Source organism: Gossypium hirsutum, chromosome D07 (assembly GCF_007990345.1).
Source record: "Gossypium hirsutum isolate 1008001.06 chromosome D07, Gossypium_hirsutum_v2.1, whole genome shotgun sequence".
In the NCBI taxonomy this organism is placed as follows: domain Eukaryota; kingdom Viridiplantae; phylum Streptophyta; class Magnoliopsida; order Malvales; family Malvaceae; genus Gossypium; species Gossypium hirsutum.
The window spans coordinates 23,090,610-23,111,492 of NC_053443.1; the positions used below are offsets into that span (position 1 = coordinate 23,090,610).

The window sequence follows — 20,883 nt, forward strand, 5'->3', positions numbered from 1 at the left end:
TTGTTCAAATAGCTTTTTAAAGATTAGCAATAAAATGGTTTAAACAGGTAGCCTCTAAATATTAAGTGCTTTTGTTCAAGTAATTTCACATTCTCAAGTATAAATAAGATTTCGGAATAACTTTCTCTGTTTAGATTTTGTGAACCAAACAACCCTTAATATGTGTGTTATCCTTGGTTTGCCTAGCTACAATTCCAGTTGAGCTGTATGTTGGCTTGCTAATCAGCTGATGTCATGATGTTGTGAAATGTTTTACCTTTGGTTTTATATCTGTGAATTGATTTTCTGCTCTTTTGAGTTGATATTTCCATTTTGTCATATCCAAGCAGCTAACCACATTGGTTCACATCTCTCTCTCTCTCTACGGCAAGGATGTACTAGCCAAGGCCAAAACTGGCATGGGAAGACACTAGCATTTTCGGTAAGATGCTACATGTTGAGCCACTTCGTTTATAAGGGGTTAATATTTGCTGGTCTGGTGTTATCAGTTATAAACATTTTTTCTTCATAAGATTTAAATGATCAGTCCTTTCGATGGGAAAAAAAAAGAAAAAAATAAGTATCTACCTGCAACAGATTGGCTTTCTTGTTTTCTCTCTTTTATCCTGTGTCACTTTCAGGGAGAGATTATTTAGGCTCAACAATCACTAGTTTCTCTGAAGTCAACGTGTATCTATTGGATTCAAGAGTTCTGTGAACTAATGAACTTACTATAAACTGGTGCTCTAATTATTAGATGTGCTGGAGTTCTTGACTTTGTTTATTGTTTCTTCTAATTTTCAGCTTCCATTAATTGGAATGTTTTGAAATTTCTCGTATAGTCCTGATTTAAGCGATCGTCAGCATTAATGTCCTTGTAATGTGTCCAATAGAGACTTGTAATCGGTTGCTTCAAGCTAACAACTTCCTGAAGCTAGTCCTCTTTTTGGTGTACAAGTTCTATGGAGGTAGAAGTGTTGCTACAGAGAGAAAAACCTGCGACAAAACCGTTGCGAGGTGAGTGAGTTGTAATTATGCTTGCTTTCTTATTCATTAAGGCAATGTTGGACAAATTTTTATCCTTACATGGTTAAACTGTGGACTTCATGGACTGGAATGAGATTGAGTTAAAAAGAATCAAACTGTAGTCCTATCCTAATTATTGAATCAGGAGCCATCAGTTCCTGTCAACCCGACTCTGGGTCTCACTTTGAGTAATACTGCACTTACTATCAACATCTTGTACAGTAGAATGTACATTTTATCCCATTTTAACTCTCAGGTTTGTTGCTACACCTACAGGCTTTGGGACCATATTGAATACTAGAGGATTTGAGGAGGCTGAGAGATGTGAATTACTTGTACTTCATGAGCAGATTGTTTATTAGCCATGCATATTCGTAAAGATGTTGAAAAGATAATTGCTGCTGTCCAGAGCAACAACAGACTTATTTTTTCTGCAACAGTTCCGAAGAAGTTTCTTCTTTATCCCTTGTGTGTATTGGTAATGATGTTTCACAAATTTGAAGAAAATGCTAAAGTGCTAATTTGTGTGAAGGTCATCAATCTCCATAATACATGAGAAAAGATCATGAATTTATCGATATAGTTCAAGAAAGCTCTGAGGAGACACATTCACAGTGGTTTTCAGCCTGCTTTTTTTCTTTTAAAACATTGATTCTCTTGATGTCTTCTAATTGCTTAAATTTTGATATTCCAGGCCCAACAATGCACTTGATGCTCCTCTGGACAACGTTTTCGCTACTGTATATTCTCTGCAAGAACATATTGTAAATGATGTTGACTACAGGTGCAACTTTTAATTGGACAGTTGCAGCTATAAAGGCCTTTTTTTCCGCCATTCCTAAGATTGTGCTAATGTTATTAAATGTCTAGTATCGGGACTTAAAAATCAATTTCCACTTATTTGCTCACCATTTTGACAATCCTTTCACAAAATATTAATCTAGCAATCCATTCTGCAGGCTATTGTATTTGCACTACTACTGCGGTACAAGGTTGGTGGCTGAATTTCTCTGTAGCTGACATGAATGTTAGAGAATCATTCAAGGGAAACACCAAGTCATAGCGCAAGGTGTCTGATGAATTCCGAAATCAAAAGCTTATTCTTGTAATCTAATTTACCTGGGGTGATTATCCTGATTTACACTTGTCATACAGGTAACAAGCATACTTCCCCTAGTTAAATTAAATCTCCTTTTCCTCAGTTGTATTTTGGGAAATGTACTGATCTTTTGAACCTTTTGCTTGCAGTTGGAAACAGTCTGTATCCAAGTGCATTATCTCTTTCTCTAAGATTATATTCAGTCTACTGTGCAACAGTTATAACTGTTGGTTTTTTCTTGCGACATTTTATTATACAGGTGGGCGCGCCATCTAATAAGCACATATATACATCGGCTAGTGGAAGCGGCCATGATGGTAAAAGCGCAGGGAATGCTCTTGCTAGCACCATGGGAGGTTTCTTTCTATCTGCATCAAGGATTTGGCAATTGCAGAGGCTCCTTGCCTTTGGTGGATCCAGGTGGAGGAGGTGCTTTCCGACATAGGAAGAAGACAAAGGTCGGCTTATATGTGGCATGTTTTCGATATTACAGTCGTATTAGGAGGTAGGCGAGATAAGCATAGACTTGTGGAGCTTGCCAACGACTTGGCAGAAGCATCTGTCTTTACACCTTCCTGAAATCCCCACGCGCATCCTAAATGAGATGGCCTTATGAATAGCCCTGCTGTGCGCGCTACCTTAGACCACAACTGGATATTTACTTAATTTTATAATTTTGTTTTATTTCACTGTAAGTACATCTAAATCATTGCAATTAATAGAGAACTCGTTCTTTCATTTTTAATCCTAGGAGCTCCTATTTCGTTATAATGTGTAGAACCCCTAAATTAATCTAACCTCCCGAGTCCTGCATTCTTTTCACCGTACTCTCATCTCCTCAAAAGCAGAGCATTTAAAAAATGATTTTACATTCATAATGTACATACAGGCACAAGCCAATGGTTGACCATCTCGAGTGAGATTGACAAACATGCTTGTAGGGCTTTCACGAATGGCACTCCATTTTTTCCCTCTGATGGAAAGAAAGGGCGAGAATCCTCGTCTTCAGCACAGATTTGGCAATAAATCAAAGTCTCTGTAAAGACAAATAATGAGATCCAGAAAACAATCTAATTGAACAAAAGTTCAAATAGAATGTCGAAGGTATGAACTTTGAAAAGAGGGTTATGATCCACTTTTAGAATTCAATATACTTGCCATTAAGGAATAACTACTAGTCATAGACTCATGGTTTATGGCAGAGAAACAGCCCATCAGACTATGAGCACCAGACAGGAAGAGGGTGATGCCAAGGTGGAAGAGGAGGAGAGCAAGCCAGCAATTCCCTACAGCTATTCAAGCTGTCCATAGATACGCCATCAACTCTATTGCTAGACCAGTAAGGCAGTTCAACAATAGCATAGATGCGGCGTGCTACTTAGGCTGACTCCTTTGTTTAGTCTAGTAAAGAAACTATCTCAGACAAGGAATACAAATTACCTTTGGAGGTGGGGTGAAGAGGCTGATCTGGAGAAGACTGTTGGCAGAGGTACCATGAACCTTTGCTTGTCATATACCCCACCTGGGTTGCTTCCATCACTTACCTGTGCTTCTTCATTCATGCCTGAGAATCCACTGTCCAAGAGAACCAACTCAATTGTCATCAGAGAACCATAACCAGATTATGATCATAGGGATACAGCATGACAACAGAAGAATGGTAGGCCATTGACGACGCCCCACTGGTTTTCATGGCTGGCAGTGGATACATGCCATATTGCATGCTGGCAGAGCTACCTTGAGAAGAGTTTGCACAGACCGGTCCATTATGGACTGTATGAGAAATGAATCATGCCTTGTGAGCCCAAGGCCTCTCAGCTCTGCTGTCATCAGCAACAGCACCCATTGGTCATATGTGAACCTTATTTTTCATTTTGATTGCAACTATGGCTGTACCCAGCAGCTTGTGACTTTGAATTGGCATCCAGTTCCCATCTCTATCACCATGGTGGTCATTTCTATCATAATTATATTTTCCCCTCCTTGTATTTGCAGATGCCGTTCTCTGATGAAACTTTCTGAGTGAAATCGTATAGAAATTATGAAGGCTATAGTTTTAAATGTTAATGGCACAAGCTAACATATTAGATCACTTCAAAAAACAGACTATGTATGATATCTTATGGCCAACAATATTGCATTTGAAAGATTGTCCACTGTAACATTGTACACTAATTAAAGGAGAACGGAAAATTACAGGACCATGTATGTAAACATCACTCTCCAAAGCATGCAACTGGAAAAACAGGACCATGTATGCAACCAAAATTACTTTTCAAAGAACGCAAAGTTCAGATGCAGAAATTTAAAGTCATAAAGGCTCATTAGAGAATGTCAGTATGTGTCTTACAGGATTAGCATGTAGGTCCCAGTACCACTGCAATATCTTGGCATTTCATCAGCATGCCGTTGGTATACGCTGGCAGGTCTATTTGAAACAGATTGATGGGAGCAGAAATAATACGAGGCCCATAATTCATAAGTTGAGAAAAGAGGTTCACATTTGATGGAGGAGGTCTCCAGGACCATCCCATGGAAAATGACCTTGTAAATATACAGTGCACCACAACAGGAGAAGGATAAATCAGAGTGGAGGATATTGTGAATTTTGGCAAAACTGTCCATACTGCAAGTTTGCCAATGGCTAGCAATTCACCATTAAGAATGTCAGACTTACGCTCTACTGGCTCAGAGATGAAGCATTTCTCATAGAACTAGAAGTACTTACACTCAGATTGATCAAGTCCTCAGATGATCAATTCTGACAAGATCTTGTTATCCAAACCCTCATCCAACCAAATGGCTTGTTGATGCATCTGGAGCTCTGTTTCTGCTGGAATGTTGTACACGGGCACATACAAATGGTACTGGCGGCCCTGTTATGGTGAAGGCCAAGGGAGGAACTCCAGAATTATCCTAGTCTTTGACCTGACTGACTAAGAGGAATGGAGTAATGGGTATCAATGGATCTGAACCACTTGTCAAGGCTGTCTCAAATCCAGATATTGATGCTTGGAACAGGCAAAGAACAAACTGGTTGAGGTTCAATAGTGCTTTCTGCCATATCACTGCTCACTATTGATGGTGGGTTCCAGTCTCTGCTATTGTCTTCTGCCTGAGAGAATAGTCAGATACACTTTTACCTTTTCCACATGTAGCAGAAGGAACCGCAGAGAAGACAATTTCCTACCCTTTTCTCCCAAGCTGGCTTACAGACCTTTGCTGACGACCCTTCCCAAGAACTTTCTGATGAGGTTTTACTTCTGAGTGAACTAGTATGTGAAGCAGTCATGGATCTAGAACTTGTAGTTCTTTCATCAAAGAAAACATCATTACCTCGGTTATCATCTAGATGACCTTCCCTACTTGAACCTCGAGTTTCTTTAGCAAACTTCTGTTGGGTTTTAGAACTACTAGAGCTGCTTACCCTAGAAGACTGAACAAATTATAGCCAGCTGAGGTTGAAAGTTGCTTATCATCCGACTGAGCATTTCAATACTCCCGTTATCAAGATAACAAAACCACCACTAGAGCCCCTGTCTTGTTCCTGCCATGATCATGTTCCACTTCCCCTGAGTTCATTTCTGGAGAACCAAATTTTCACTACTGGCCTCAATTGGATCCTCTGTATTTGAGGTTAATCCAATGCTAGAAAATAATGGCCAGAGGAGAAAGACCATCCTTGGGGAACATTTGAATATTTGAGGAAGGATTCCACCCAAATTTCTCTGATTGTATCCCATTGGTAGAGATTGGAAGGAAAGGTAAGTGACCTGTAGCTAATTAGCGGAACGGACTGACATTAAGCATGAGCCGTAGAAATGCATCATGTTCAGTAGATCTGCTCTTCTTGATGCAGTCCTTGTACACCTGGAACCAAAGAAATTCCTGACTCATGGTTCCCAGCCAAATCATCTTGGAACTATTTGGAAGACTGTTTGGTCAGCAGCAGCATCAATGCTTTGATGGCTTGATGCTTGCCTAATAGATGAAGGATCATCAGATGAAGATTTAATGTTATGCCTTTCTGCCAAACCAGATTCCATATTCTTCCCCCGTCATTATTTGACTCCTAGAAGCAATCTGGGTTTTCCACTCTCCGGCATTCTGTTCTGCCTTTGATTAGAGATAACTTCTCATATGTTTCAGTAGCTGAGGACTAGAACATGTCCTTGCAAAAGATATCTTCCTTGAACATCAATCACCAAATTCTCGCTTTAAAATTCTCTGACAGCACCGTTATGAACATTCTGATTGGAATTAGATCCATCTAACTTGATCAGAGGTTTTTGAGTTGCTCTTGCTACCATGACTCCTTTGACTTTGAGTACGACAACAGCAAATCACTAATCTTACTTTGCTTTCAAAGGATAATAACATGCTTGATAAACTAATGATCCTTGACTCTTTCAGCTTGGTTTCTGCTGTGAGGACTGTCATTTCCTTTGCTGCTTGAATTGTTTCTGATATTCTTAGATCCATGAGTGTGGTCCAAATTTGACAATCTCAAGCACCGCAGATCATTCCTTGGCGCATCAGGCCGTTGGCCACTGCCATGCCTTTCCCATGTATTCATAAAGAATTGATTTACTTCATAATACAGGTCCTCTTTGGGACAATCAAGCAATCTTGCCAATTTTTTAGCACCAAATGCAAATGCACTGCGTATCCTAAAGAAATTGCCTGGAGAATATAGAATTATTTTTATGCACAACAAAACCTATTATTAGCAGAGGATACATCCAACCAGAAAATTCACAACTCTATCTATTCCAAAAGCACTAAGACTGAAAAGTTTTACATGTACATGGCACTATCCATCATCGACTCATGACATGCTTAATCATAAAGTTTCAGCTAAGTGCTAGAATTTTGCAGAAGTAAACAAAATCAAGATTCTAATTGTTTTCTATTACCTTTTCATCCCTGCATTGACAGTCTTTTCAACTTCCTTTTTACCAATTTAAGTTAAATATTTGAAAAGTTCTTAATCAGGTAGCTGTATTAGAAGTTCATTGCAATGTATCACCCACAACTGAATTTGATGGCAACAAAGTATGCAGACATAGTTTTGGAAACAGAGAATGATAAGTAAGGGAGAAGGAAGTCACAAAGACAGAGAAATCTCAAAACAATACAAGGAATAACCACTTAAAAAAGTTACAAATGTACCTTTACTAACACTACGTCCAAGATTGTTATTTAGACGCAAAGGATCGATCACATTGAAATGTTTAGAAGTGAAGGGCTGGCCCTGATTTTCTTGGCAAACAGCATATCTTGAACTGCAAGTATCAAGAAAATATTTGCTGAGTAATAACTCTCCACCATCTTTTCGAGGAGGTTCCGCTGCAAAAAAAGTATTTCAAACAATGTAATTAATACAAAAAAAAAATTTGGTAAGTGGAGGATTCTTATTCAAAGCTTAGAATAAGATGTCCAGAAAATGCAGTACCGGATATGTCTGGAAGCGAACGAATTGGAACAGGCCCCCATAGGCTAACACAAAAATTTTCCCAATCAAACTTGCTAAAGAACTCAAGAAAACGATACAGGACCTAAGCATGAAGACGTGAGAAAAGTCAAACAGATGTGGAGACTAACGCAAAAAGAAGAAAAAAAATAGAAAGGTAAAAATGGCCACCTCAAGTGGTCCAGAAAAGGACTTATTGTAAACATGGAATATGTAAAGAACCAAGGTTTCCAAGGCATAAGTTGAGATAAGTCCATGATGAGCACCCAATATACGGCTCTCATAATAACACCATGCTTTTATCAATATGATGCTACGCTTGAACAAATGGTTCTGATTTATCAAAAGATCAACCTACACACATGGACATTAAGCTTGGTTAAAACTTACACTAATACCTAAAGGTCCACCATTCCACAATTCCAAAAATAAATCTGCAGACATTAAGTGGCAGGTATTGCATCACTGACCTCTTCAAGAAAACAAAGGGTACATAATCCACCGAGCTGATTAAATGAAATGTCTACCACAATATTTTCTACTAGACACTTGATTATCTTCACCTGAAGTGCATGAGAAGAAAAAGGAAATATAAAAACAAATTCATGTGTTAAAATAACATCATCAAGCAAACATGTGAAGATTTCTACAGCTAGGTTAAAGCAAAACCTTCTACAGATAATATTAAAAATAGGAAGAATAGCATTAACACAGCAAATAAGAAGATCCCAGCCAGTAGCAAGTGTCACAAACATGAAAATTTTCATTGAAGAAATCGGGCCAAGGATACTAAAATGTTGACATAAGGATAAACAAGATATTCTAAGAATCAAGACAATCTCTGAGATTCCAGAGAAGATTCCATAGGAGTTGTGAAGAAAAGGCATCAAATCATGACTTTACCTCGGCCTGAATGTACTGAACTTCTTTCACTCGGAATTCAGCATTTTCATTTTTTTCTTCATTTTCCAGCATATCACGAACCTGATGAGCCCATGTATCCTTCAAATTTTGATTCTTACTGAAGGCTGTTAAGTCAATATCCCCATCAGGCAAATAAGTCTTGAGGGGCACAGACCCAAAAGTAAACACCTATCATCAAAAAGCAAAGAAACTCAACATTAAAATTGGTATAGCATAAGTTACATTCAGCCTTCCAGTCAACATCCCGAAAAAGAAATGCAAAGATATGAACTTTTTATCCTATTTATATGAATACCCCTTATGAATTATCCACATTTAACATCTGTAACAGAGTGAATCATTCAATCATCTCCTCAACATAGAAACCAAAAATGAAGAATTAGACATATATAATTTCATAGAATGACATTCACATTAAGAAAAGAAATTATAATGGAGTGGCATTTGATTGGACCTGACAAGGGAAGCATCTAGCGATTAGGCGTTGTACATAATCCGCGACCGCATTACGGCGACTTTCCGAGGGTGAATCGGGCTGAATGCAGGCAATGAGATCAGTGGTTCTTTCCTCGGCCTTCATCCATCGCTCCGAGTCAAGTACCCGAATCACCGAGGCGGCTTCATTCGGTAACAAACCGTTCGGTAATAACCCGATGGGTGGCTGCTGTGCCGCCCACCCTTCATACTCTCCCATGCAATCCTAAACCACTTTTCCTTCCCTAATAACTTCTTAACCCTTCGAACCGCCACAACGCAACAAAAAACAAAGACAATAATTTCAAAATAAAAAGGCAACTAATCCGAAAATAAAAGTGGTTTCTTTCAATACGTACGGTTTCCAGGTGAATATATGACTACGAAAAAAAATGAACTCTGGAATCAGTTTTAGGCTTCTTCTTTTTTTAATTAATCAGGTAACAACCTATATCGTCGTATTAACGTTTCTGAAGTAAGGAAATGGCAAGTGCAGTAAATACTGCCAAAAGGAACGGGATATTCTAATAAATTTCCCAGGTAAGTTTTCTTTTCTTTTCCTAATTGATAATAAAAATCAACAAAAATCAGATAAAAGAACCCTAGAAACTAGAAAACTAAAGCTAGGAAAAAAAAGGAAAGGGGAGAAGGAAACCTGGGAGGGCAAAAGAAAGGAAAGGGAAACAATAAAGGGAGCGGTGATATTATCAAAACCCCTAAATAGAAACTGCACCAATCCTGGAAATTGGGAAGTATCGGCGAATCATCAGAAAAAGAAGGTGAAGGAGGACGAAAAAGCAAATGCAAATGAAAATATTGGGGATGAATTTGGAAATAGGAAAAAAAGGATTGAAAATAAAAGAAAAAAGCCTACTATGGGTCGGTGGTAAAGAGTCAGAGAAAGAAGAAGAGGGAGGGAGGGAGGGGGAAGAGAATGGAGGGGTTTGGTTACAAGGATATGGGATTCCTGTCGTATTAAGAAATAGTGAGTCCCAATAATATCTAATAACTAAGGCCTGGGCTGGGACACCCAAATCAAAAGCAAGGATAACAGGGAAAACGATGTTGGATTTTATTTTCATGATTTTGTGAGCGTATTTTCAATTTCTTTCTACCATCTATGAATATCAATTATGTTAGCTCCAAGTATTGATAAGGGTAGTCCTGGACTAAAGGGGTAAGTCCTCTCATCTTCTTTTTCCTCTATAATATTATTTCCTTTCTTTATTTTAAAGCTTTTGAACTAATGAAAATGTCATAGTAAATAGAACTATTAAAAAGTTCATTCACAACCATTAAAATGAGATAAATGTATGATCCCATGAAAATAAAAATTTTAAAATAACTTCTTTTATTCCACAAATGGCTACAAGGAACATGCAAAAAGCCACCCAAATGTTATATGCTCCACATTTCAAGAGAATTTACGTGAAGTTATTAATGCAGTTGGAGTATTTCTTGATACACCACAAGAGAAATATGATCCTTACTCAAATACTTACAAGTTATGATGGCAGGACCATCCAAATTTCAATTATGGAGTAAGGCCACCAACCATTCACAACTTTCAACCAAGGTCACATGCTTGTACACAATCATCCTCTTCAAGTTTAGGTATGTATTTTGAATAAATTGTTAAATCACTTGTCACTAGCACACAATTTTTAATAGGAGCAAAAATTAAGCATTCAGAACTTAGAGAATCAAATTAGTCAATTGACAATTTTAGTAAGTAGACTAAAATCTCTGGATAAATTGCTTTCATAAACTATTATTAATTCGAAACAAAATGTTAATGCAATTACTTTGAGAAGCTGTTGTAACACCCTATACCCGACCTAATCGTCGGGTCCAAGCTTTAAGTGCCACATTGTTGCTGGAGCAACTATAATCCAATTATATTCAATTTATGTCAAGTAACATGAAAAAACAAGTAATATGAATATATGGTACGTCATATAATCATTACTAGGTCTTATACGAGCTTACAAAAGTTCTAAAGCTACCTCTAAGTTGAATTAAGACTAAATTGTAATGTTGGCAAAATTTCAAGTTGATATCGCGGCATAGGGAATTCCTCGTCGCAACATGACATACTGTTATAACCTTGTCATGACGACTAAATTTGACGTCTCACTGTGGTCTGAAGTTTTGATCTCATCGCGACGTCATGTACTGTTTCTACAATTTCTAAATGAATATCAACTTGCAACTTTTCAGATTAACTATCAAACACAAGCATTTCATATTCAACCAGTATATGTCATTCCCTAGCATTATTTCATGCATTTAATACCTTATTGAACATTTTACTAATGCATCATCACATATAAGTTTTAGTGCATCTCATTCAAAACATATGCATTCTTACCTAAATTCATCAAAGCCAAAAACCTTCAGCATTTCACACAATGCAAGCCAATTATGCAACACATATACAAACAATGTATAGGGAGGTACCAACATTTATGTAACGGTGTTAAAGAACATGTATGTGGTTTGAACATGTTGCACTTAGAATGGATGGTAATAAATGCTGATTTATTGAATTGACCAGTGGATAATTACAGAGATTGGTTACAGGTAATGTTGCATATTTTGGATTGGGAGGCTTTTGTTGGTGATGTGAAAATGTATCCGTTACAATATGGTTGTTGTAATTTGATCATTACAATATGACTCTTGGGATCTAACCATTATAATATAATCATTGAATTTTTTGGACCACTTTAACCATTTGAGAATCCTATAAATAGGTCATTTCTCCTCATTTTTTACAAGCAACAAAATGAGAGCTTCTCTCATTCGTCTCAATTATCTTTTTTTTCTCAAAATGAAATCTTTTTTTTTTTGAACTTTGTTATCTTACTCAAATTATATTAGAAGAAATTCTGCTTAAGAGATTGGATTTTAAGCAGAACCGTCTATGACTGCCCTAACCTTTGAACCTAGTGTGATTTTTTTGGCCAAGTCTTTCGACCTGCTTTAAAGCTTTATTTTTATCTTATTTCCTGATTTTTTTAGAGAAGAGTAATACCAATTGTGTTCCACTTTCCTTATTCGGATATACGAATATTGAATTTCTGTGTTAATCTTGGGGGCAACATCATTATACAATTACTCCGATCAAGACGAATTTACTTCTAAGGTAATGGTTCTTCCACGACACAGTAAATTTTTTTTTATGCTTGGTTTATTTTCAATCCGTGCTAATAATTTTGTTTTGCATTGAATTTTTACTTTTACAAGCCTAGCTTAAACTGTGGAAAAAATATTTTAACTCATATTACTTTAGAGTCAGCTCGGTGCCTGTAGGATGAATTCATATTACGTAATTTAGGATGACGCCTGATCATTTCATAAGCAAAGAGAGTGGTGCATTAGAAGGCCCGAATAGATAATACACTGAAAATAAACATTGATGGTGCATTTGATAAGGCGGATCTGTCTAGGATGTAGGGTGCCGTGGTACACGCTAGTGGGAGGCTTCACACATAGGGCTGAAATTTGTTGAGAACCGATGCTTAGAAATATAATCATAGAGGGTAATGCTTATGGACTGATTTCTAAACTCCAAAGAAATTTGGTTGATTTAACTTTGCTGGGTTACTTAGTTGATGAAGAACGTTCTTTAGCTTTAAATTTTCATAATGTTCCTTTTTGTTTTATTAGCCATATCAGTAATAGGGCGGCACATAGAGTCGCCCAGATGAATCGTCTTAGCTCTAGTTTCATTATTTTTTGTTTAGATTTTTCAAATGAGATTACAATGATATTATGGTTTTATTTATTTATTTAAACCGTGACACATATCATTTTTAGGGTGAAGCATAAAATAGATATAATAACTTATTTGGTCATTCAATTTTACAAAAAGAAAAAATTATTTTAATCTTCCATTTTTCCGCCATTTTTAGTTATTAAATTTGCCTTTGTTTACTGGCATAACATTCACGTGACAGTCCACGTGTATGTCATATCAGTAATTAATTTTTTTAAATATAATTTTTATAATTTTTTTGAATTTTTAAAATTTTAAAAATTAATTAATTACTGATATAACATCCACGTGGCAATCTACATTTATGCCATGTAACAGAGTTAGACAAGTTTAAAGGCTAAAAAAGAAAAAAAATTAAATGGAGGAATAAAATGATTTTTTATAAAATTAGAGGACCAGATATGTTGTTATGCCTATAAAATTAGTAAAAAAATGTAATAATATCGGAACCTATTTGTGGAATTAAAAATTTGTAGACCAATTGTATTAATTAGTAGTAACCCTCTGTTTAATCATATGAACATTAATATGGTATAAAAAGTATTTAATGTTTTGAGGTAGTCGAGTAAGAATTGAGGAATTCTTTTGTCAAGGTGAGGTTCAAGGCAGAGTCAAGTAGAAGATATAATAATCGAGAGATATAAAAATAGGATTGGAGATGGGGGGGGGTCTTGTACAATTGCCATCCCAATTTAAGTATTGTAAAGAGATGAAAATTTTAATTTGACCTATTATCATACAATTTCTGCCTTGTTAGTGATGAATGAATGCATTCTTTTTCACTGGGTTAGAAATAAAATCTTTACTAACAGAAAAATGTGAAATAAAACTTTGGATTTGAAGACAAAATACCAATTTTAGTCTATACCATGTAAACATAAGGTCTACTGACTACCAAGTTTTGGTGGAGGTGCTACTGACCTAGGATTTTCCTTTTTTCCATAGTAAAAAGAAAGAAAAGAAAGGCTAAATCATCTATATGTTGTTAACATATGCATATGCGTAGAAACCATAATGAAGAGTTATACCCCATCATAGCTCTGTAAATGTGATAGTGTTCAATTCAACCATTTGAGATATATATCTCAATAAATTTAATTAATGACTTTAATCAACCCTCCAAAAAATAATCATTAACAAATTGAAAAATGAAGAATGAAAATAAAATGGATGATGGAAAAATTGTCTCCCTTGAAGTGCAAAGCTTCAATAAAAAAATGATTTTCAATAAACTTCACAAATGACTCTAACCATCCCCTAAGACTGAACCCTAATAAATTAGAGGATGAACAATTTTCCCATGGCTTCAAGATTAAGAAGAAAACCTATTTCTAAAAAATAACAAAATAGAAATTTCACAAAAAGAAATAACTCAAAGAGTTAAAATTTATTGATCAAAGTATCTTTATAATAAATAATGAAAGACTTTTATGTAGGTTAGCTAATTACACCAAAATAAGTATAATGAAACTCTAAACAAAGTAGAATTAAACTTTCTTGTTGATTAAGAAACATAAAACTCTTAAACAATTTTAAATACTTAAAACATCCTAAAATTCGAAATAAATAAATAATAAAATTTAATATATACAAACCGAAACCGAAACACGTAATTCTCCATAATAATCCGGTCCGAAAATTCTGCTCACACCGTCTTCAATAAAACGATCATAACTAGAGCTCTCAAACTCAAAATTGATTGATTCAAAGTATGTTTTGAAGTTAAGAGATAGCTCTTTAAACGCTATGCAGACACCTCATCCCATAACTTAAGATAGTGCCTTCTGAAATGGTGAAAGCCATAACAGCCCCTGTCGTTACCAACAATCATTGCAGGAACACTTCCCTTCACTGAAATGGTGAAACCGACTACCATCCCGTAGGAAAATCTCTCGATTCTTAACCAATGACATGTATTTAGCTGCAGTATGGCAGTCAGGGCAAATCCTTGAGTTCTTGATTACCCTGATAGGTGTAATGCTTCTTGACTTGACTAGTCCATAAGTTATGGCCAATTTCTCTGTGTGACTCAGTAGCACCTTCTCCTTTTCACTGTCATCAATATTTTGATAAACACACTTCACATCAGGCTTATACCCAAGCTTCTTCATTTCAGAAACCAGATGGTACAACTCATAATATATCTCCCCTTCATCTGGATGGTTCTCTCCTGCACAGAATACATGAATTATCTGATCAATTTCAACCCAGCTCCAAACTTGCCCATTTTTCACCCCTATATCACTCATCAAATCTTTGATACGTTCGACATCCCCCCATCTGTCAAACATGGCATATAGATTCAACATCAAAACGTAATTTGCAGAGTTATATGGTTCTAACTCGAAAAGTTTCTTTGATGCAATCTCTGCCAGTTGGATGTTCTTATGGATACGGCAGGATCCAAGAAGAGCACCCCAAATGGTAGCATCTGGTTTCAATGGCATACTTTGCATGAAATCCCAAGCTTCATCAAGGTATCCAGCTCTTCCAAGAAGATCTACCATGCAAGAATAATGTTCAATTGTTGGTATTATCCCATAGTCAGAGCTCATACTATCAAAATATTTCCATCCTTCATTAACTAAACCTGAATTCTTACAACCAGAGAGTACAGCTGTGAATGTTATGGCATCTGGAATTATGTCTGCCCCAAGCATCTGCTCAAAGAGTGAGACCACCTCTTTACCAAGACCATAGATTGCAAACCCCATAATCAGACAATTCCAGGTGGCCAACGTTTTATTCTCAATCCTCTCGAAAACCTCATAAGCAGCTTTCAAATTGCCGGACTTACAGTACATGTCAATAAGTGCAGTAGCTACAAAGACATCTTCAATAAAACCATTTTTAATGCTAAAGCTGTGTATCTCTTTGCCTTTCTGTAAAAGAGATAGCCCTCCACAGTTTCGAAGTAAGCTGGATAAGGTGACAGAGTTGGGCCTGATACCCTCTCGTTGCATTTGGCTGAAGAATTCAAGAGACTCCCTATAGCTTCCATTTTGTGAACTGCCTGAGACCAGAGCAGTCCAAGATACCACATTGGGACTCATTCCTGAACTCTTTACTTGATGAATCAGGCCCAAAGCTTCATCACCTTGTCCCCACATGGAATATCCTGAAATCAAACTATTCCATGTTACCAGGTCTGGCGTTATCCCTTCCTCTTCCATCTCATTCATTAATTTCCTAGCATCGTCAAAAAGGCCCTTGAACGAATATCCAGATATTAACGTGTTCCAAGCAACAATATTTCTTTTACTTTTCATGCAACTAAAAACTGCCTGAGCTTTTCCTAGATCATTATGCTTCACATACATGTCTAGCAATGAAGTTACCACATATGCATCATAATCCAACTCATTTCTTATAACATAACCATGAATTTCTCTCCCAAATTTCAATATTCCCAATTCAATGACAGCTTGAAGAACACTGGTGATAGAGCTTGAATTTGGCCTGAAACCGACTACCTGCATTCTCCGAAAAATTTTCAGGACTGCTTTATGAGATCCATGAAGGGCATGGCCAGACAAAAGGCAGTTCCAGGTTATTATATCATGTTTTAAATCAGATGATTCCATTTCCTTCAATAAATTCCAAGCATCATTCAAATAGCCATGGGTAGCATAAGCCGAAATTATAGAATTCCAAGAAGATAGGTTATGATCTTGCATCAAACCAAAAACTCTCCTAGCAAGTTCCAGTCTATTATTTCTTGAGTACATATTGATTAAGGAATTGCTTACCAATAAATCTGATCCTAATGCAAATTTTAGTACGTACCCATGAATTTGCTTTCCTTCCTCGAGAGCTCCCACTTTGCTACAGCAATGCAGCAATTTTGCAACGGTACTAGCATAAGCTTTAGCACAAGAAAACTGCATTCCCCTGAACAACTCCATAGCCTTCTCCCATCTCTCATTCCTCAAGTTTAACATGATAACTTCATTCCAGGCAAGCTCTTTCTTTTCCACCATTTCATTAAAAACTTGATTGGCACTCTCCAGATCCCAACACCTCCCATAAAAATTCATCAATGCACACTTCAAGTGCACATCCAAATCGAAACCTTTCTTGACCAAATCAGCATGAATCTGCAATCCTAGCCATGGATCCATCAAACTAGAACACATCTTCAGAACCAAAGTAAGAACTTTACCATCAAAAACCACTCCTTTACCACATAGTTCACCAAAAACCTCAAGTACTCTACGTGTCTGTCCTCCACAACTTTGAAGCTCGTCCAAGAAAGAACTCCAGAAAACATAGTTCCGAGCGAAACCTACGAAGAAAATCGTCGTAGCGGCTCTGAAATCGTTGAATTTCACATAACTCGATATCAAACTCTTAGTCATAGAATCTGAACTCCAACTATTACTCATTTTAAGCAACCTGGCATGCAAAACTTTAACTGACTCCAAACTGTTGACCTCTTTTAAGTCATCCGAGAAGTGAAAAGCAGGGGAAGGAGAGAGATGTGACCAAGAGTACGACAGTGATAAATTAGAGAGTTGGGTTGCAGGAGAGATGAGTGCGGGGCCAAGAGCTACAGAAGCAGGTGAAACTTTTTTGGGTTTTATAGGGTTTTGACTCTGGGAGAGAGTAAAGTAGCGTTGGAATGGTGCTACTCTATCCATGGAGGCTTTTTGGCGGTTGGGCGATGAAATGAGGATTGTGAAGGTGGTGGTTGGGTTTCGAAGAAACGGCGGTTTTGGGGTTTTGTTTTCATTCTACGTGACGCGATCGGATGAAAAAAGAAACAGCGACGCCTTCAGGATTTCATGGATAAGGCTTTTTATCCGTACTTTGCTTTATTATTATTTATGTCCAAAAGCTTTTTCTCTTTTTGCGTTTTCACCCCTCTCTTATTATCACCCATTCGGATCAATCTGAATACATAAATTTTGATATTTTAATTTTGTGTAATTGTATAATTTTAGTTTAAATTTTATAAATAACTAACGCTTGTTTTGAAACATTCATGCTTCCTTTTTGCATACACTCATTTCTGTATTTACCCAAAATAAAAGAAAATACATCTATTAGTTTTTCTAAATGGTCAATGTATCTAAGAGGTCCCTCTGTTATAGAGACCTAATCAAATTATTCTTACTATTAAATATATCAAATTAATCCCTGTACTATTAAAAAATTCAAATAAGGTCAAGTTCGAACAGATTTAAAATTTACTATTTAAAGATGTTTAACAAAGTTAATATTTTTAAAGTTTTTATGGTTTCGTAAATGGAATTTTTGTTTGGAATTGAACTACAATTAAAAAAAAAATTCAAGATATTTTTAATATAGTTTGGATTTATTTGATTCTTTTTAATAGTATAGAGACTAAATTGGTCCATTTAATAATAGAAGGACTAAATTGATCCAATTTTCATAATATATGAACCTTTCAGATATTGTGACAAATAAAATTAAAATTTCATATATAATTAAAATAAAATAAAAACTTTATAAAATATGATTATACCAAATCTAAATTCCCATATTACATTACGTATTAAATTATAGTTCATAGTATAATTTCGAGATACATACAAGAAATCTCTTCCTACAAGAAAGTTACAGTACTGTACTGATGGATGTATTATATATATTTGTGTATGTATTAATACTGTTATATTGATGCATTTAAATACCTAAATTTTTTTGGTGCCGAATTAAAGACTCAGACGGTACTAATCAGCCGGATACTAACAACCACGTATAGCAGCGTAGATCTGCAATTTGGTAAACATATAATGAATTCATTTTACAAAGTTCCCAAACATTCTTTATCGTTTAAAAATCCATTAAAATTATTTTCAGTACATTTGTGAATAGTAGACGTCTGGTTACAATCTGAGCAGCAAAGGAACCTAAATGAGATGCCCTGCAAAATAGGGTAAATATCATATCTGGAAATAGTGCCACTGCAATACCATGTAAAGCAACTACACATTAACATCCCAAAAAAGTTGCCTAAAACATTGCATATATGAACTAGTTATACATATTAGTACAGTTTGCAGATATGCTTTAATTATCCAAGAGCTCCAACCTGCCATTTCACTGTTATAAATGCAATGTACTATGAGACAAAGATAAACAAGAACAAATCACTAGAACATTTCTATTTAGATCAATGGTGATGTCTCAGATGTATTAACAAAGTGATGAACTGCTCCAAGCTTTTAAGAAATAAGATTTGGCATCTCACCAAATACTAAACTGGATTCTTTCTCCAGAAAAAAACCTAACCTTTTGAAGCCAAGCAACGATAAGCAACTATTTAGGTGTCAAAAGGAGTGGGGTCTTCATTCTATAGCAAATTTGGTATCTTTTTACCAACGCTCTCTTGGCCGACCATCAGGAAATACAGGAACACGCCTTTCTTCTTCTTTCTTGGCTGAGAAAGCTGCTTGTGTAGTTGGTTTGCTCGACCCAACATTAACAAGCTCATCGTCGTCATCAAAATCTGGTGGTGCATCACCATCATCATCATCGCTCCAATCATCCGCATAGTCATCATCTTCGCCACCCTCATCATCACCAAACCCACCATCACTCAGATAACTATCCATATCAGAATATCCTTCTTCTTCCTCATCACTTGCCTCCTCTTGCATGTTGCTTTCTTCATTATTATCTGCATCTTTCTTTGAACTACCCCTTTTTGGGAACCTAGGAATGGCAACAAGAGAGCGAAACTTCTCTTTAATAAGCAACAGTGGATCCTTATCTATCAATTGAGAATCACGATAAGCTTCCCTAAGAAAAACAGAATCCCTATCCCCTTTCAAAGACACATAGAACATATCAGGGTGCCTTATTATCATCCCTCGGAGTTGCTGAGAGAATCTAAACTCCTCTCGGAAATGAGTGAGGTGATCTACAAGAGTTCTCTTCTCAACAGTGAGGCTCAAAATCTCATGTACCACCCCACAAGCATGCTTCTCCTTCTCTGGTGTTCCTGATCTCAATCCTGAAAAGTCTGAATAAGGGCTTATATAAGGCATGTCTCTAAACTGGCATAGCCTTCTCATTTCACCCTTAGAAAGATTAAGACCCTTGGGAAGCTTAATTCTATTGAATTTAAGCGGTCTATCTATAATCAAGTTCTTCTCTTCCAACTCTCTAGCTCGATTTTCCTCTTCAGCTAGTTCAGCAGCTGATACAGCAAGCTCAGGATCCCAATGAGTTAACTCCAAAGCAGGGCCTCGTTCAGTTTGAACTACACGAAAATACTGAGGGTATCGCTGACAAATTGTATCACGAAACTCTAAAGGAAGCCCAAGATCAGTCCTCAAATGTGCAATCTTCTCCAACAGAATCCGCTTCTCCATTGACATCATCAGCAACTTCCTCAACTTAACAACCAGCAAACCTTCCATTTCATTCCTAACTCTCAACTCATCCAAGTATAGCCTTTCAGCTTCAGATGTCAATCTAAACCTCAATGAAAAAGCTCCCTCCTCCATAATTTCAAACACTCCAGGAAACTTCCTCAATAAAGCAATAAATCTACGCCTTTTTTCAAGACCTAAGTCTCTTCTATATCTCCCCAACGACCTAAGTGACATGATTCTATCAGGTTGACTCACTAGAATCTTCCTTATCTTTAAGACCAATTTAAGCTTCTTGTCCCTTTGAATCACATTATCAAAAGGAAGCTCTTTTCTTCTCTTAACTGCAGCTCTTATTGGCTCAAAAGGGAAATGGGGTTTTCTCAGATTACCCAAAGAAGTAAAAACCTTATCTTGAAAAACCAAGCTTCGACCCAAAAATGGCGTTTTCTCTGGAACTCCTTTTGAGGGATGAAAATGAGATTTCGTGGAAAGTTTTGGCTTTTCCTGAAATGAGGATTTGTAGGAGAGAAACAGGGGGAAGGAGGTTGATATTGAAGCTTTGTTTGAAGCAAGCAGAAGCAGAGGTTCCATTTTTAATTGTTTAATTATTGATAAAAAACAATAAAAAGGAAAAAAAAGAAGAAGAACATAAAAGATTAGAGGGAAGAATAACCTGTTTGGGACAGAGGGTGAATATCGTTCGGGATTGAAAATTTGGATTCTTAGGGTTTATGAGCAAAACCCAGTTTTAACAGATTTTTCTGATGGGATTTTTGTTATC

The 20,883-nt window shown here is 36.5% G+C and overlaps 2 protein-coding genes and 1 pseudogene across 4 annotated transcripts; all 3 read right to left on the reverse strand.

Moving 5' to 3' along the window:
- Nucleotides 1–3,540: 3,540 nt before the first annotated feature.
- Nucleotides 3,541–10,074, reverse strand: LOC121219154 (uncharacterized; annotated as a pseudogene).
- A 4,050-nt stretch (nt 10,075–14,124) lies between these two features.
- LOC107954497 (pentatricopeptide repeat-containing protein At4g01030, mitochondrial) lies at nt 14,125–17,549 on the reverse strand. The gene has a single exon (XM_016890079.2). The coding sequence runs from the start codon at nt 17,394–17,396 to the stop codon at nt 14,574–14,576; it is 2,823 nt and encodes a 940-aa protein (XP_016745568.1). The 5' UTR covers nt 17,397–17,549; the 3' UTR covers nt 14,125–14,573.
- A 655-nt stretch (nt 17,550–18,204) lies between these two features.
- On the reverse strand, nt 18,205–20,881 carry LOC107954498 (protein WHAT'S THIS FACTOR 1 homolog, chloroplastic). 3 transcript variants are annotated; one of them, XM_041096743.1, is made up of 3 exons: nt 19,015–20,862; nt 18,586–18,646; nt 18,205–18,494 (listed from the first exon to the last, which is right to left on the reverse strand). In XM_041096743.1, the coding sequence occupies exon 1, from the start codon at nt 20,691–20,693 to the stop codon at nt 19,098–19,100; it is 1,596 nt and encodes a 531-aa protein (XP_040952677.1). In that variant the 5' UTR covers nt 20,694–20,862; the 3' UTR covers nt 18,205–18,494; nt 18,586–18,646; nt 19,015–19,097. The 3 variants fall into 3 exon arrangements, with proteins under 3 accessions (XP_040952677.1, XP_040952678.1, XP_040952676.1); XM_041096744.1 differs by having other exon boundaries at nt 18,209–18,494; nt 18,586–18,632; XM_041096742.1 differs by lacking the exon at nt 18,205–18,494 and having other exon boundaries at nt 18,548–18,646; nt 19,015–20,881.
- Nucleotides 20,882–20,883: the final 2 nt, after the last annotated feature.